Source organism: Cyanistes caeruleus, unplaced genomic scaffold, assembly GCF_971803275.1.
Source record: "Cyanistes caeruleus unplaced genomic scaffold, bCyaCae1.hap1.1 HAP1_SCAFFOLD_107, whole genome shotgun sequence".
NCBI classification, from domain to species: Eukaryota; Metazoa; Chordata; class Aves; order Passeriformes; family Paridae; genus Cyanistes; species Cyanistes caeruleus.
This window is the reverse complement of record NW_028255908.1, coordinates 182,450-198,832: the sequence shown is the minus strand read 5'-3', so window position 1 is coordinate 198,832 and position 16,383 is coordinate 182,450. Positions and strand designations below refer to the sequence as shown.

The window sequence follows — 16,383 nt, the reverse complement described above, 5'->3', positions numbered from 1 at the left end:
TTTCTCTCTCCACAGGGCAGTCTTGGAGTTACTCTTGGATCTCTTGAACAACAAGGTCTGGCTCATTGTCAGGCTGTAAATAATGAGCGGTGGGACCACTGGTGCTGTGAAGTCGATTTATTGCTGAAATATATCAGAAAAGGTCTCAATCTGAAGGCATGAGATTTTGGAGGGGTAACAAGTGGGCCATAGCTCAAAGGTAGTCACGAGTTCCTTTGTTACACAGCAATATATCACATTTTGGCCCAATGGACAGATGACATGGAGTTTATTATTACTTAATCACCTTTCACCTTTGCCAAGTTCTGCTGCACTGTGTCTGCTTTTCACCCAATACACTGCTAGCTCATGTACACACATGTGCTTCTTAGGATAATATTTAGATTCATAGCCTACTCTATAAAATCACACAATTACAGTTGAAAACTCTCCATCATCTCACTCAATACAGTTTCTTATTTACTTCTGGCATATTCTTACTTACAGCTATAGGAACATAAGCTTATGAATTCTCGACTCAACGTCTGTGAACCTTCAGCATTGCATGAACCCAAGCTCCTTCCAAGGCTGTAAATCAAACCCTTCAGTATCTGTGGAAGTTTCTGTCATTTCCCACAGCCCAGCAAAGGATTTGTGACACTTTGTGACAGAGGAGAAGCTCCCAGGCAATTTTGTGTTTGCTGTAGGGAAGGTTGGGTTGCTCTGCATCAGTTCCCAGAGCAGCGCAGAGCATTGGCTTTGTGATGTCAGGGCATGGATGCCACCTTGTCGTGGTGACATCCCAAGGTTGCCTTGGTGCACGGAAGGCCTCAGGGTCAGAGCAGCTCTTGGGCTTGCTCAGTGCAGGAGCATCCTCCTGCTTGAGGCGTTTGTCAGTGGGCAGCTGCACACTGACAGGAGCCTTGTTTGTTTTCGTGGTGGAGCAGAGTGTGCAAACTGGCACAGCAGTGCTACAGTGATGGAGCAGCTCGCTGTTGCAGTTTGCACCATTTATGGCATCGGCTACGCCGGCTATTACCTCACCAACCTGGCACGTAAGTAGAGGTTTTCCCTGGCTGGAACCTGAGCTGGCTTTTGTAGGTCTCCCTGCTCTTTCTTAGTGACCGGGTTGCTATTGAAACACAAAGACCATGAGGATGCCCCTGGTTTGGTAAAGCTCCTGTCAACACCTTCAGCAAAACACGGGGTGTCTGTAGCCAGGGGGCTGCGGGCAGCATTTGCAGGGCTTCTGTTCCCTCCACGGGAGAGCCTGTGGCAGCAGAGTCTGTCATTTCCTCACTTTGCTGGCTCAATCTCTTGGGGTGACTTTACTTTTAAGATAGCTCTGAGAGCTCGGGAAGTTGAAACTGCTGGAGGCTGATGGGAGTTTTTTCTCCTGACTAATTCCTGGCCATGGGTGAGAATTGGCAGCAGTTTTAACTATTGGGAAGTGAGATCAACCTATGAACACCACCTTTAGATGTGAGGCCAGGAATTTCTTGCTCTCTTTGGTTTCTGGCTTCTGACGAGGTCACAGGGCTCTGTCTCGGCCTCCTCCCCCACTCCAGGCGGGACAAGGCTGCAGAGGGCGGGGTGGGGGGAGAAACGGAGCCGGCCGGCCTGACTTGGTTTGCAGTTTCTGCCACTGAACTGAAACCTGACACCATCAACATCTGCAGCTTTAGCAAGATTTTAACTCTTTTACTGCCTGCATGAGACATGCAGATTAATCCTTTTTTTCCAGAGAGAGAGAGAGGGAGTGATCAACCATCAACCCATCAAAGAGAGTGAAGAAACAAATTAAATTGAGAGGGGGAAGAGAAATAAGGAGATGCTTTATTAAGCTGAAATATTTTTCTGTTAAGCTATGGAGATGGACAGTATTGTTCTGAAAAAACCGCCTTTAATTCATGACAGAGTATATTGGGAGGAATGGAGTGTTTCCAAGTGTGGATTTTGAGCAAATGATGAAGTAGTTGTGACACTGTGAGATGCTGGAACAGAGGGGGAGAAGTAAGAGTTGAAGATTTGTGGCTTTTAAGAAGCAAAAAGAGAAAACTTCTGTTTCCAGGGGGGCTCAGAAAAACAGATAAAGAGAACTTTTGTCTTTGAATAACTCATTCATAAAAATGACATCCCTAGACTCATGACCCATAACACACCTCAGAGTGATGGGAAATGGTAGGAGACAACTGATGGCAGATTTCTGGGCAGCTGGCATCAGAGAAATAGAAAGCTATGAAGAAAAATCGTTTTCTTGTGAGAAACTCCATAGATAGCAGAAGAAGACTTTTGTTTCTCTACAAAGACTGATGAAAAGACTCTAGCAGGAATTGGGACTGTTGTAAACACCAAAGTTCCAAAGTTTTTTGTCTCTATGTTGTCATGTAAACAAGGGAATGGTTGGGTAGTGGGGGAGAAAAGGGTTGTTCTGGAAGTTTTATTCTGGTTTCTTATTCTTGTAGTTTTTGTAAATAAACTTTCTTTATTCCATTTAAGTTTTAAGCCTGTTTTGCTCTTGTTCTAATCCATATCTCACTGCAAGAAATAAGTAAGTTTTCTAGTGATTTTTTAGTTGCTGCTTTAAACCACACCAGTCAAGCAGGACACCTTTGAAAATGCAGACTGGGAGATCTTCTCAGATGCTGCTCTAAACAGGCCACGGTTCTCTCCAGTTTTCTCAAAGAATTTGGTTCCTTTTCCTTGCCCACTGCAGGTCATCTGAGCCGTGTGTTCAGAGGTGCCGATCCTGAGGTGAGTCAGAAAGGAACATTTGATGCTCCTGGTGTTTCAGAACTGTGCAGGGAACTGTGAGCTTGGCCTGTGGCAGTAGAGTGCAGAGGGCCAGCTGGGTGGGCTGAAAGAAGATCCATTTCCATGTTTACAACAGCAATAGCAAAGGCATTGTTGGCTATTTCCTAATTTTCCATTGCAGAGCTTTAAAAGAACTCAAAGCTCAGATTTGCAGAGAGAACGTTGCTTGCTGATAGTAGCCAGGGTGAACTCTCTAATTCAGAACTATTTGCAGCCTGGCTGAATTAACCCATTTTAATTTAGTTGGAGTGACTTAGAATCCCATTGCTATCAAAGCTGATGATTTGTGCTTGGTAGAGCTGGTTGTAGAAATCGAGCTGAAGAGAAATAAGGTTCTAAATGATAGGGAGCTGCCTGTCCCTAACTCCACCATCTGTCCACAGAGCCCAGAAGCAAGAGCAGACTCTGCTGTGGCTCCCTCTGCTCCTGGAGAAGAGGCCAAAGAGGAGCAAAATGAGCAAAAGGAGCACGAGCCTCCAGCTGTGGTCACAGCCCAGCCTGACCATGCCCAGACAGTAAGTGCCAGTGCTGGGTGCTGCTGTCTTTAGTGCAAGGCAGAGCTGCAAGTTTCTGAGCAGCCAGCACTTGCTGTTGCTGGCTGAGGATGCTGAGTGCTGGAGTCCTGCCAGCACCCAGCCATTCCCCCATCCCATGGCAGCTGGAAATTGGGCTTTGAGCCGTCGTGCTGAGGCCCCAAAGCGCTGCTGCCTGCGGGTGAGCAGCTGGCTGCTTGGCTCAGGGAAGCTCTGTCTCTTGGCTTCTGCCAAGCCATGGCCAAGGGCTCACACGGCATTTCTGGGGCTCACAGGGCTTGCTTTGTTTGCTTTCCCTTTTTGGAAACCTCTGCATGACCTGGAGAAGTGTTCTGCAGTTTTCTGGAGTAATTCTTCACTTCTGCGGAGTCTTTTAGGCCACCTGTCTTTTGGCTTTTGATAAGCTGCAAGGAGATGATTGTGTTATCCATGAAGCTGTGGCCGGCCATTCTTGTCCTGTGTGGCCAAAGAAACAAACTGTGTAGTTCTGAACCCTTCTTCTGAGGCAAAATCCACAAGTGGCAAGTTTCTCTTGATACGTTTTGTGGTGAAGTCTGCAGCTTTGGAAACTGCATTGGAGCCTAGTGTGGGGGCAAAGCTGCAAGTCCTTGAGTGCTGTCTTGTGTTGCTAAGAACCCCTTTAGAGATGGTTGTTTTTTTCTCCTCAGAGCTGTTTTCCTCCTCCTGCCTCTTCTGTCCTGACACTCCCTGTTTAACCTATAAATTTCTGCCTGTCCTAGTGAGGTGGGACAATTCCATGGTTTAGGTGGTTTTTGGTGACTTTGGTCATACATGCATTACATGACCCATGGCTTCCTTCATTGGCATCCCTAGGGGTGTGTCAATAAATTTGTTGGTGGGGCCTTTTGAGGATCTCTGTCAGTGCCACTCAGAATTCTCAGCTGACAAAAGAGGGAGGAGAAACACCTTGGTCCTCTTCCATATCCTGAGGTGGCCATAGAGGCTCTCTGACCTGCAGCAGAGGATCAAATTGCACACATCCTTGTCCCCTGAATGAGCAGGATTTCTAACAAGAGTGTAGATGTCAGAGGGGCAGGAGTGGCAGTGCAGGCCTGAAAAGAACATGAACTCCAGCAGTGTCTCTCCCAAGGGCTGAGCTCACCCAGGAAGCCCCTGCAGAGCCAGGATGGAGCTGTGGGACAGGGCTGGCTGTCAGTCACTAGGGAGAGACAAGCAGGACACAGCAGAAGGGGAGGGAGGCCCTTGAGAAATGCCCCACATTTCCTGTCAGCTGCCCAAGAGTCTGTTGGAGATTCAGGGCCAGATGGGCCCTGATTGCACTGCCAGGGTCACTTTGGAATCTGTGCTTCCCCACGGGCAGAGAACAAGGCAGGAGAGCAGCAGCACTGAGCTTTGGGAACGTGGGAGCCCATCAGTCTTTGAGTCTTGGCCCACAAATGTTGGATGAGAAGTTGAAGCCCATCTTCTCTTGCTTTCTCTGCAGGTCCTTCTAGAGAAAGAGCAGGAGCAGATTGTTTTATCAGGACGGCCGTGCCAGCCTGAGGGAGAGCTGTTCCCAGCCCAAGAGCAGGAAGAGCAGCTGGGGCAGCAGGTGGAAGAGCCACTGGAGAATGGCCAGGTAAGGCTGACCCAGCAGGGGACAGAGTGAAGGGCAGGAAGAGGGGCATAAAACGCAGCTCTTGGGACTGAGCAGGCCACGAGTGCCAGAGGCCCTGAAAGCAAAGAGCCTCTGCAGAGATCAGCAGCGGGACAGGAGGTTACAGTGGAAGCAGAGGTGGGTAGGGAAGCAGAAAGAAGTGACTGAATGAGTGTGATTTTGAGGCTGAAACTGAGGAAGAAGCTGAGCCTGATGGCAGCTCCCAGGCACTTGCTCTCCATTTGTGTGTACAGAACATCGAGGCAGAGCCCCAGGCAGAGCTGCCCGAAGCTCCGAGGGCCATCATGGCAGTGAAGAGGAGGCCTGAGGAAGACAGAAGCATCGAAGAGGAGATGAATCTCCCCTGGCAGAGAGGAAATCAACAGAACCAGGTGAGTGACAGAGTGGCAGACACTCCACTCATGGAAATTCCTCTCTGTTCTTCTTCACAGGCCTCCGATGAGGAGCTTCTGGCAGAGCTGCAGGAAGCTGAGGCTAGGATCAGGGCAAGGGAGAACAGACTGGAGGAAGAAAGGAGAATCATCCAAGAGAAATTCCATCTCCTCGCTCAGCAGCAAGAGGCTCTAGAAAATCGAGTGAGTGAAAGAGCGATAGGCACAGCAGTCACTGCAGTCTGGTGCTTTCTGCCCTTCTTGCCTTTCCTCTGCAGTGCAGCAGGGGGCTGGGCTGATGCCTCTCAGTGCCATCCTGCTGTAGTGTCTATCCCAGCTGCTTGGAAGGACATTTCCTGCTGTGCTCAATCTCAGCTTCTGCCCTGGACAGTGGCACCAGTCATTTGCCCCTTTTGCCAGCACTCATCTCAAGGGATTCCTGCTGGCCTGCTCCTGCTCTCCTTGTTTCTTCAGGGCTTTTTGCAAGTGAACACAGTCCCCCAGACAGATTTGGAATACAAGCTGCAAGCTGTCTGTATCCCTTGGTGAATCTGCTGCTGTCCTGCTCTTTCCCTTTGCTCACAGTCAATGAGCCTTGGCACACAGGGACAAGCTGTGGTCTCTGACTGCTTTGTTCTCTTTGACTTGAGGTGGACGTGTTGATATCTCACCTGGCAGCCTGCGAAGGCTTCCAGCAAATGCCGGCTGATGAAGAGCCCCAAGGTCGGCGGCAGGCACAGGTACTGTCCCAAGCACAAGTGCTGCAGGCTGAGCACCTTCTGAAGATGGTGCAGGAAAAGAGGACTGAGGGGGAGGAGCTCCAACATTAGAACAAGGAGCTGCAAATGTGTCTGCAGCCCTTGGAGGGGGAAAGGGATCCTTGGGAGGAAGTGCAATGGTCGTTGTTGCAGTCATCCTTGAGAAAATCCAGGAAAATGGAATATGAAACTGGCCATCAACTTGATTAAAACCAACCTTGGGTTTTGACCATTTGGTTCCAGAAGTGGGCATCCAAAAAATCCAGCTGATGAGCTTTGCATGTGGCTAACAGCAACTTCCTAAGGGCTTGCATTTGAAAAGGGAACTCGGGGTAATCTCTGCCAGCCAGCTTTCTGACACAAACTCCTTTCTTCTCGCAGATCTACACAGGCTCTTCCATTCAATCTGCTGCAGCAGCAGCAGCAGCAGCATCTAAAGGAGCCTTTGTTGCCCAAGCTGAGCAGTGGATCCTGGGCAGTTTGTCCATTTCCAGCAGTGACACATCTGCTGCTCAGCTCCAGGAGAGCCAGGGAGACTTTGTGGAGCAACTGAGTACGTCTGGTGTATTTCTTGTCTGAGGGACAGTGTATTGTGTGCACGTGCCAGCAGAGCTGTAGCAAAAGATCCTCCTCACTTTGGTGTCCCAGAGACATTTAGGACTCCCCACAGGAACTGCTGTGCTCTGAGGCAGCGAGAGAGCGCTCTGGCTGTTCCTGCTGCCTCTGAGGGCAGCTTGGACTGGCTCGGCTTTGCCTGGCATTCCCTTGCCACTAAAGGCAGAAGCAGGAATTGTTCTTGGATCAGCAGAAGGCTGTGGCCCAGCAAATGATCTATGCAAGTTCTGTGTGCTAGTGGCCAAACTGAACAGAGTATTTGATTCCTAGATTCTCCTTAGACTCCAGACTTCCCACTGCTTGTCAGAACCACAAGACTTCAGAGATATTGATTGGTTTTGGGATTTTGTCTTTTTGTTGCGGTTCCGTTTTCAGTTTTCAGTTTTTATCCTTGTTTGGTTTTGCATTTAGGGGTTTTTGCTTTTTCTCCATCCTGAAAGAGCTGTTCTGCCCCATGTGTCTTACTGGTGTCATTTTTAGGACTGTTTTTATTGCCTCTACTACATCTACAAGGTTTTTGTGAGAATGCTGTATTTTTGTCAGTGAGGACTCCTTTGAAACTACATCAGGTGACAGCAGAAACAGAGAGCAAGAGATGTTTTCATTGGGCCCACAATGAAGAAACAGATACTTGTATAACAATCTGTAATTAATATCCTAGTTTTATTTTTCTAAAGATGTGTCCAAGAGACACATCGACGTGGTGTGATCAGATAAAACAGCACTGCAGGCATTTCTCAGGAGCGAGCCTGCAGCCCCTGTGCTGTGTATTCCTCAGATCCATGGCACTTTTTCATCCCTGATTCCCAGCCATTCCCATGACTCTTAGAATCCTACCTATTGGCCCAAGCCCTGCTCAGATCAGTCTCTGGGAAAACACATCAAGCCCTTTGTGATTCTGCAGCACAACCCATTTAATCTGCTTCTTGCCCATAACAGCTGCCAGTGCTGTGCTCTCAGAAAAGACCTGGTGGGGTTGAGGAAAGATCCCAGCTGATTTGGTGTCTACCTTCACCTGCTGGCACACAAAAGGGCCTTGATCTGCACCTGGCTGTGTCTGATCTCCAAGGCAATGCTGTTGTGTCCTGAACGGGGGCCACAGCTTGTCAGGGGCTCAGGCTGGCTGTGTCTTCTTGCCATTGCTTGTCAGTGCTCATGTTTGGCCTTTGCCAGCCTTGTGCTGTGCCCTGCTGTGCTCTCTGCGCTTCATTTCCTTCCAAGGACTGGACAAAATCAGTCTCTCTGCTGGCCATTTGTACTGCACAACTGCCTGTCTTGTTGCTGCTGTGCTTGCTGCCCAGCTGACCACAGAGGGTTCAGAGCCCCAGACAGCGGGGCTGCCTTTGGCATCTCCTGCAAGTTCGGATCTCTGCCTGAGAGTCAGCATCTTGCATTTTGTTTCCCTCAGGGAGAATGGTGAACAAGGAAAATCCCATCACAAAATACATCGAACTGGAAAGCCTTGGCAGCGGGTGAGTCCAACCACAGTCACTTCTACACAGCCACGGGCCAGGTGTTTCCCTGGGGGAATATCCATCAAGTGGGAAGTCAGACAAGTTGTCCACATGTTTAGACAGCGGGCTTAGTCTGCCCCATCTCTCAGTACTGGCCAGAATTTGTCAAGTGTGCTCAGAAGGCATTGTCAAAGACATCTCCATGCTGCCAAGGTCTTGCCTGCAGCAAGGAACAGAACCTGGTAAATCTGCTTGTCTCTCAAGTGTGGGACAGCTCAGGATTCATTTTCTTCGCATTTTTGGATGTCTCCAAATCATCTGGCCACACTAATGAAAGGAGAAGAATCTTGCTTGCCTGAAAGCATAACCTACCCCCAATGAGAGCTGTCAGATAACAGTTCTCAGGAACATTTCTCTCCAAGAGTTTGCTAAAGGAAATACTCCGTGCTCAGGATTAGAATTGCACAGTTTAGAAGCTGATAGCCGAGATGAAGGAATAAGCTGCCTTTTGGAGCTGAGGCAGTAAAGCCCAAGGCTTCAGGAACAGGCCCAGTGCCCAGGCACTTGAGGGGAAAATGCATCATCTGCCTTCTGGCAGACCCCTCCTGCAACCTGCAGCTTTTAGGCATTTACAGCAGAGCTCTCCTGTCTGGACTGGCTTCCACTGCAAGATCTAAATGGCTTCTCCTTTCTTTGCTGCTGTTTTGTTTCTAGGGGTTTTGGAGAGGTTTCCAGAGCACTTGACATTGCAACAGGAGGAGAGGTAAATGGCAACAGCCCCTGCAGCCTCTGCTGCTCTCCAGGCCTTTCCCCACTGCTGACAGCTGTGGCTGGAGCTTTGAGTAGAGCTGTGCTGAAAAGGCACAAGAAGCACAGACTGGAGCCAGCCTGCAAATTGCACTTGGAACAGGCTTTGTGGACAAGGCAAATCGCCAGTGGCCACATGTCCTGTAACTGACCCCCAAGGGAGCAGAGAAATGGGCTGTTGGAATATCACTTCCTAATTACTCCAGTGATGAGGTCTAATCACAAGGCACTTTGGCACAGCTTGGCTGTGCCATTCCAAAATCACTTGCTCCATGTGTGTTGTGGTCTCATGCTACCAATTTTCTCAAATTACTCCTTTTCAATGTCATTTGAGGTGGCCATAAAGAAAATAAATGTGCAAGGAATGAGTAGGAAGATACTAACCATGAATGAAATCAGGATCATGGAGAGTAATAGGAGTCCCAGGATCGTGAATTACTTAGCCAGGTGAGTGGTCACGGTCCTATCCCTTGAATGTTTGTTTACATACTACAAGCATGAGAGCTTAAAATCCCACTTTGGTCAGTGGCAGGAAATAGAGCTGTTAATGATTATTTCTCTACTTATCTCCAATGGATGGGAAGAGACTGCATTTTGTCTGCATGAATCCACCCTGGCAAATGCAGACTGAAAATTGTTCAAAAACCTGCATCAGCCCTATCTTAAGAATTCAATACCTTGTAAGTTCATTGCCTCCGCAGTTCTTTGGGCTTGAGTTTTTCAAGTTTCTTAAATGCTGATGAACCATCCAAGAGAGGATTGCCCTTGCATTGTTGCCCCTCTTTTCCATTGCTGTGCATGTCAGGAAGACTAGGTGCTTATTTCCAGAAATGCCATGCATGACAGGTTTTTTATCTGGGCTCTTCCTAAACTGCCTTTCTCCTTGAGACAGCACAGACTGCAAACACTGCACAGCCTAGAGGCAATGTCTATGCCTTTACTTCTGCCCTTGTCTCCAAGGGACCCAGAAACAAGACTCAAGCAAAAAACCAACCTAGGCGTGCATGTTCACCTGCATGGCCTTGTTTCCTTTTTTCAGCTACCTTGTGCATGAGGAACTCTGGCTGGTGATGGAGTACATGGACGGAGGCACTCTGAGAGATCTCATCGATGAGATTCAAATGTCTGAAGGAGAGATTGCAGCTGTCAGTCGGGAGGTCAGGGATCCCATCTGTGCTTCCAAGGCCTTGAGCTGCATTGTCTGGGAAACAGGGGCTCAGAACAGGAGTGATTTCATGGGCCAGGCTTGGTTTCTGTGCTGCTGCTCGGCTATGGGCAAGCAAGAGCATCTCAAGGGAACTGTCTGCCAGTGCCCCTACACTCACTGGACTCACTTCCTGTCCTCTTATCCCCTGCTCTTGTATTCTATCTCTGTCTCTTGCATTGGCATTTGCAGTTCTCCACTGAGAAAGGTGCTGCTCTGCTACTGTGGGAGCAGCAGGCTCTTGCTCTCAATGGCGCTGTGTTCTGCCATTCCTCCCCATTCCCCTGCAAAGGGAACCTTCCACAGCTGTTTCCTTGCTTGTGCGATGAACTCACAGCACTACTTTTTGCCCCCCTGGTTCTCTTTTCTCTCTCAGTGCCTGCAAGGACTGGATTTTCTTCACTCCAACCACGTGATCCATCGAGATGTCAAGAGCAACAACATCCTTCTCAGAACCGACGGCTCTGTCAAGCTGGGTCAGTGTATTCTTGCTCAGCTTCAGCCTTCCAGGAATGGGGGGTGTGGGGCTGCTTTCAGTGACTGCCAGCTCCCCAAAAATGCTGCTGCTGGCAGTGCAGGGGTCCCCCCTGCTGTGGGCTGAAGGCACAGTTGCAGTGTGCACACAGCTATGACAAGGAGCCACAAGCAGCCAAGAGTGCTATTGCTCTGTGTGTGTCTGTGTGTGTTCCTTCCAGAGGGAGGGAGCTGCAATCTAAACCTTCAAGGGAACAAAAGGCACTGCTGGAGGAAGTGTAAAAAATGGGGGGATGTTTGAAGTAGCCAATTGCCTTGGCTAAAGCCCCAAGGAAACAGAGCAGGGAGTATTGTCCAGGAAATTCAACTGCACATTCTCAAACTTCCACTGGGGAATTCTCTGGCTTGGTTTCCTAACTGAGAGTATTAAAATTAAAAGAGTATTTTGCTTTCTCCTCAGCTGATTTTGGCCTTTCTGCTCAGCTCACCCCTGAGCAAAATCAGCGGTGCTCAGTGACCGGGACTCCTTGGTGGATGGCACCTGAAGTGGTGCAGCGTCAACCATATGGCCCCAAAGTGGACGTGTGGTCTTTTGGAATTGTGGCAATTGAAATGGCCGAACAAAAAACTCCTTATGACAGTTTCACTGCTCGATCGGTAAGGAGCAAATACTCTCTGATCCCGCTGTCTTTCTCACCTGTCCCGTGTTCTCTGCTCACTGCACAAAATCCCATGGCCATCTGCTGGAAGTACTTCCACCAAGGCCCCTTCTACAAATGGCCCTGCAGCACATCAGCATCTGCTGGAGCTTTGGTTGCAGCACTGGGGGAACTCAAGCCTTACCTCGCCCAAACCATCTCCATTCTCAGGCAGCATTTTGCTTTGCCTTACAAGTCGTTCCAGCTCTTTTGGCTGTGTAGATGGCCCCAAGAATAGGAAACAAGCATCTCAGAGCTGGTGTTATCTTTCCAGAAATGAAGCAAAGAAACTCAAACCAAACCAAGTTTCTAAAACAGTGCTTTTGAGAGAAGAAGTGCAGCCCCATTCTTCTCATAGGGAAACTTGCCTGAAACCTGGAGATGAGGCTGTAAAGCCAGAGTCTCTTCTGCTTCTTGTGCAGTGCTGCTGAGACACTCAGTGACCACCTTCTTTCCTAACCCAAGCCACTTTCTCCATATCACCAAGCTGGATGGAGCCTGGTGACGGGGAGAGCCTGCCAAAACCTCCTGTTTGTTTCCTGGCACTTTCTGGGATGGGCACAGCGTTAATGCATTGACTTGAGAATCCAACGAGCACAGGCTTACCACAGGGATGACACTTCTGATTTCACCATGAATATTTTCCTTTTGCCACATAAGGGAACCTGAAATTTTCAGAGTGCTGAGAGACAGAGCTGCAGGTGGCTCCTGTGTGCCCAAACAGGCATTTTCAACCCAATACAATTGTGGAGGCATCTTTATGTGTCTGTGTTGAAAATGAGATTCCAAAGGTTTGTTTCCTTCCCTGAGGAACACCTGCTGCATTTCCTTTCTTTTCTTCCAATTACCATCATTTTCAAGAACAGGACAAAAAGCCTGATGAGTTTTGTTTTATGGCAGCTGTGCTTAAGGGACCAACAAGCACTGCAGAGATTCTTTTCATATAAGAATCCTTGGAATAGTAGAGTTAGTTAGAATAGCAAAATCCCTCTTCCAAAAAGGCTGCCAAGCTGCTGGGAATCCTCCGAGAAGGAAACATGTATTTGCTGATGTAGTTGCCACTAAGTAGATCAGGCAATGAAATCAGCTGCCAAGGCAAGATCTGCTGGATGTTGGCAAAGCTGTGGCTTTGGGGCTTGGGTTTTTTCATGATACAGGAAAGTCGTCATCCAAATGCTACAGGAAAGTCATCTCTGCCTCTCTGCCAGGGCAAAAACTGCCACTGCAGAGTGGAGCTGAAACAATGGGCTCTGGGAGAGCAGTTCCAGATGGGAAAGAAGCAGGTGGAGCCTTGTGTTTCCTTTTTCTCCAGGCTAAATTCCACATAGCCACAGAAGGGAGCCCACAGCTGCGGCAGCCCGAGCAATTCTCGCCTTTGCTGCGTGACTTCCTGAGCTGCTGCCTGCAGAAAGGCGAGGCGCAGCGCTGGTCTGCCAAGGAGCTGCTGCAGGTAAAATGCCAAAAGGGCTGCAGGTGAAACAGTGTCCCAGGGATGGGCTCCTCCTCCACTGAAATCCAAGGCATCAGATGAGCCCCCATCCTCCTCCCTTCCAACCTTGGTGCTGTTCAGCTGACAGTGGGGAGCAATCCTAGACTGGGCTGGGCTGGCAGGGAGTGCTGGGTTTTAGCGCTGGCTAAAATCACCAGGGCACTTACTCATTTCTTGCTGGGAGCTCTGGATTCGGAGAAGGGCAAAACAGGCTTCAAACTTCAAAGGAATAACAAATTTTATTAGCAGGCCCACAAGAATAAGAAAGGTCTCACCTGTGCAGTGAAAGGGTTCAATCTCACCCAGGTCATGGCAGTCACGGTGTTGGATTTCAGGCTGTGCTGGGCCCCTCTCTCTGCCCGGGAGCCGCTGGGAGGGGAGGTGAGGCCTGGAGCCGTCGCTGCACGCCGGGGAGAGGGTTTAGTGTGGGCAAGATGTCAGCAGCCGTGGCCTGGCCCAGCCTGGGGCCGGGGTCCCGCAGCCTCCATCCCCCGCCCGGGAGCCGCTGGGCTCTGGCCCGGCCTCCCCCAGGAGCACAGGCCGTGGGCGAGCAGGGCCGGCCTCACCACAGCTCCGTTACCTTCGGGCTCCGGAAGCAAAGAGGGCCAGTGCCCGGGCTGGTGCTTTTCAAAATGTGCATCATCACAGAGGCGCATCTCATTTCTAAATGGTGCAAAATGTTGTCAGTTCTCAGAACTAGCCAGCCATTGGCCTGTCTCAGGCACAGAGGAAGCTCCCAGCAGCTTCTCTCAAAGAAATCACTTCCGTGCGGGGTTTCTTACTTCTTTCCCTAAATGTCAATTCATCTCAAACTAACACACAGGGACATGGAAAGGTCATCTAGTCTGTGTCCTGCAATGAGCAGGGACATCTTTCAAGAGATCAGGATACTCACACCTCAGATATTTCCAGGGGTGGGCCACCTACCAGCTCTTGGGGCAACCTGTGCCACTCTTGCCCCATGCTCCTGACCTACTCTGACTCAATCCCCTTTCCATTTAAAAACTATTCCCCTGCCTTTGAAGCTCTTAGCTTGGAAAATCATGCTTTCTTGTTGTTTTCTTTTCCTTTCTGCAGCATCAATTTATAACATCGGCCATGCCTGGGTCCAGCCTGGCACCTCTCATCGTTGCAGTAAAGAAGTGGAAGGAGGAGGCAGGAATGCAACAATTAATTTAGAACTGTCTTCTCCATGACCAACTTAGAGTAGGATCGCAGAGTAGGATTGCAGAGTAGGATTGTAGAGTAGGATTATAGAGTAGGATTGTAGTGCAGGATGGTAGTGTAGGTTTGTAGTGTAGGATTGTAGAGTAGGATTTTAAATAAAATTTCTAAAATCTCAACTCCTTTGGAACATTTCTTTCCTTCTGACCCTGTGAGAAAGCTCAACATTTCCTCCTGAATTGTCAGTTTTTTCTTAGAGGTGGAAAGTGACATTGACGGCTTCTTTGGTACAGTTTGTAAGGGGGGAAGGCTCCTCTTCATTTATCCTCTCCAGACCACACTGCCTTTAAAATATGGCCAACTGGACAAGTTTTGCCAGAATGCTGTGGCATTTCTATTTGAGGCAGAAACAGCAATGGCATTTGCAGGAAAAACCAAAGGAGGAGCGGTGCAACACAAACATCCTGTGCAGATGCAGGTTGTGCAGATTTGACTCGAGAGTATTTGGGTTCCTGCCACTTGGATTTGTATCCCGAAGAGAAATCTCTTTGGCTGGAGGAGAGTCTGGCTGAAGAGAGAAAGCAGAAAGAGCAGTGAGGGTGCTGTGCAAGGTCTCCTGTGGTGCAGAGCTGTCAGCGCCTGTGAGGTGAGAGCGGGCCCGGCCTTGGCCAGGCTGGAGCCCCAGCAGAGCCCTGGCAGAGCCCGGAGAAGCCTGAGCCTCGGCACAGGCAGGCTGGAAGGAGGCCCTTGGAGCTGCAAGAGGCAGCAGCCTGGCCCTGGCTGCCTCTTGCTGGCCCCAGGCAAATCCTCCGCTCTCAGAGCCAAGCTGGCAGCTGGCTGCTCCTGAGGGGAAGCGGCGCCGTGCTGGGCACAGCACACACTGGTGCCATGGGCTGTCTGGAGTCTGCACAGGAGGAGAGAAAGGCAAAGAGCAGCCCAGGGCTGCTGCCCTGCCTGACCATTGCTGCTCTTCTGCCGCCTGCCCTGGAACTCCTGGCAATGGTCAGCAGTGTGTGCAGCACTCTGGGCACAGGGGGAGGGAGCCGGGCTGCTCCGCAGGCTCCAGCACAGGGCAGTGTCCTTCAGGCACGGCATTTCTGCCAGGGGAACCGAGGCCAGCGTGAGGCACTGACAGCAAGTCAGGGCACATCTGCACGAGCCAGTGCCTCACACAGCTCTGGGACCAAGCGCCTGCAATCCTGGAGCTCTGCACTGAGCCACAGCAAAGCTGAGAAATGCAGAGGGTTTTGCAGAAATATTCAGGGGCACCAGGCCAGCCTGCTTGGTGCTCTCTGGGGCACAGCAAGCACTGTGCAATGCAGCTTGGAGCTGCTGGCAGAGAGGGACTATGGGCATGTGCCTGAGGCTTCTTCTTGAGTAGTGATTTGGGAGGGAGCAGAAGGGTCTCAGTAGGCAATTGGTGTTTTCTTCATTAATTGCTGAATGAAAGATAGAATGTGGCCTTACACAGCAAGAGAACTTGTAGAACTTACTGACTATAAGTTTGTGTTGAATTCCCAGAAAAGGGAAGTGTTGAAGTGTAACAAAAAGGCCTTTTGAATTCAGTTAGCCCCTGAGCCTTCATCCAAAACAACCACCAGGAGGCTGACAACTACCTCATGCAGAGCCCTGCTGCAAGGGCTTCCATAATCATGGAATTAGAAAATATGAAGCTTAGGAAAGTAGAATGTGCCCATTAAGTTTAAAAAGTTTAAAAGCTTGTCCTGTGCAAAGAATGGACAAGTGAGTTTGTGGTGGAGCTTCCCCCTCACTCCTGGTGTTGAATAAACGAATCCCTGCTCTGCAGGCCCTACACTATGGAGTACTGTTTTCTTGACTACTAGTGCATCATAATCATGCTATGCTTTTCATTGTCTTCTTAGAACCTTCCAGGCATAAAGTGAGTAAGACAGTGAGTTGTGTATTGATAGGGCCGAAGAAACATTTCCAAATGCCATCCTGGGAAAGGAAAGGACACGAAGCAGCGCTGGGGAAGAGCGTCCCTCGCACAGCCCTCAGAGCTGCCACCATGCACAAGATGGCGGCCGGGGCTGAGGCTGTGCCACCATGCACAAGATGGCGGCCGGGGCTGAGGCTGTGCCACCATGCACAAGATGGCGGCCGGGGCTGAGGCTGTGCCACCGTGCACAAGATGGCGGCCGGGGCTGAGGCTGTGCCACCGTGCACAAGATGCCGGCCGGGGCTGAGGCTGTGCCTCTCAGAGCGCTCTGCAGCCTCTGCCAGCCCAGCCCCAGCCCCGGAGCAGCGCAGGGCGGGCAGAGCCCCCTTCCAGCCGTCTGCTTCAATGGACATTGACAGACACCCGGGCCACGCACACAGGCTGACACCTTTGCTCTGTGCACACAAACACGTACCACACACTT

The 16,383-nt window shown here is 50.0% G+C and overlaps 1 protein-coding gene across 1 annotated transcript; it reads left to right on the top strand.

The window, feature by feature from the left end:
• Nucleotides 1-645: 645 nt before the first annotated feature.
• Nucleotides 646-14,178, top strand: LOC147646219 (uncharacterized). The gene is made up of 15 exons (XM_086873749.1): nucleotides 646-1,034; nucleotides 2,696-2,733; nucleotides 3,177-3,308; nucleotides 4,792-4,926; nucleotides 5,199-5,540; nucleotides 5,987-6,076; nucleotides 6,476-6,647; nucleotides 8,118-8,181; nucleotides 8,878-8,926; nucleotides 9,305-9,417; nucleotides 10,010-10,127; nucleotides 10,551-10,650; nucleotides 11,109-11,305; nucleotides 12,659-12,796; nucleotides 13,913-14,178. Exons 1-15 carry the CDS (start codon nucleotides 758-760, stop codon nucleotides 14,012-14,014), a joined length of 2,067 nt encoding a protein of 688 aa, XP_086729875.1. The 5' UTR covers nucleotides 646-757; the 3' UTR covers nucleotides 14,015-14,178.
• The last annotated feature ends 2,205 nt before the right edge of the window (nucleotides 14,179-16,383 follow it).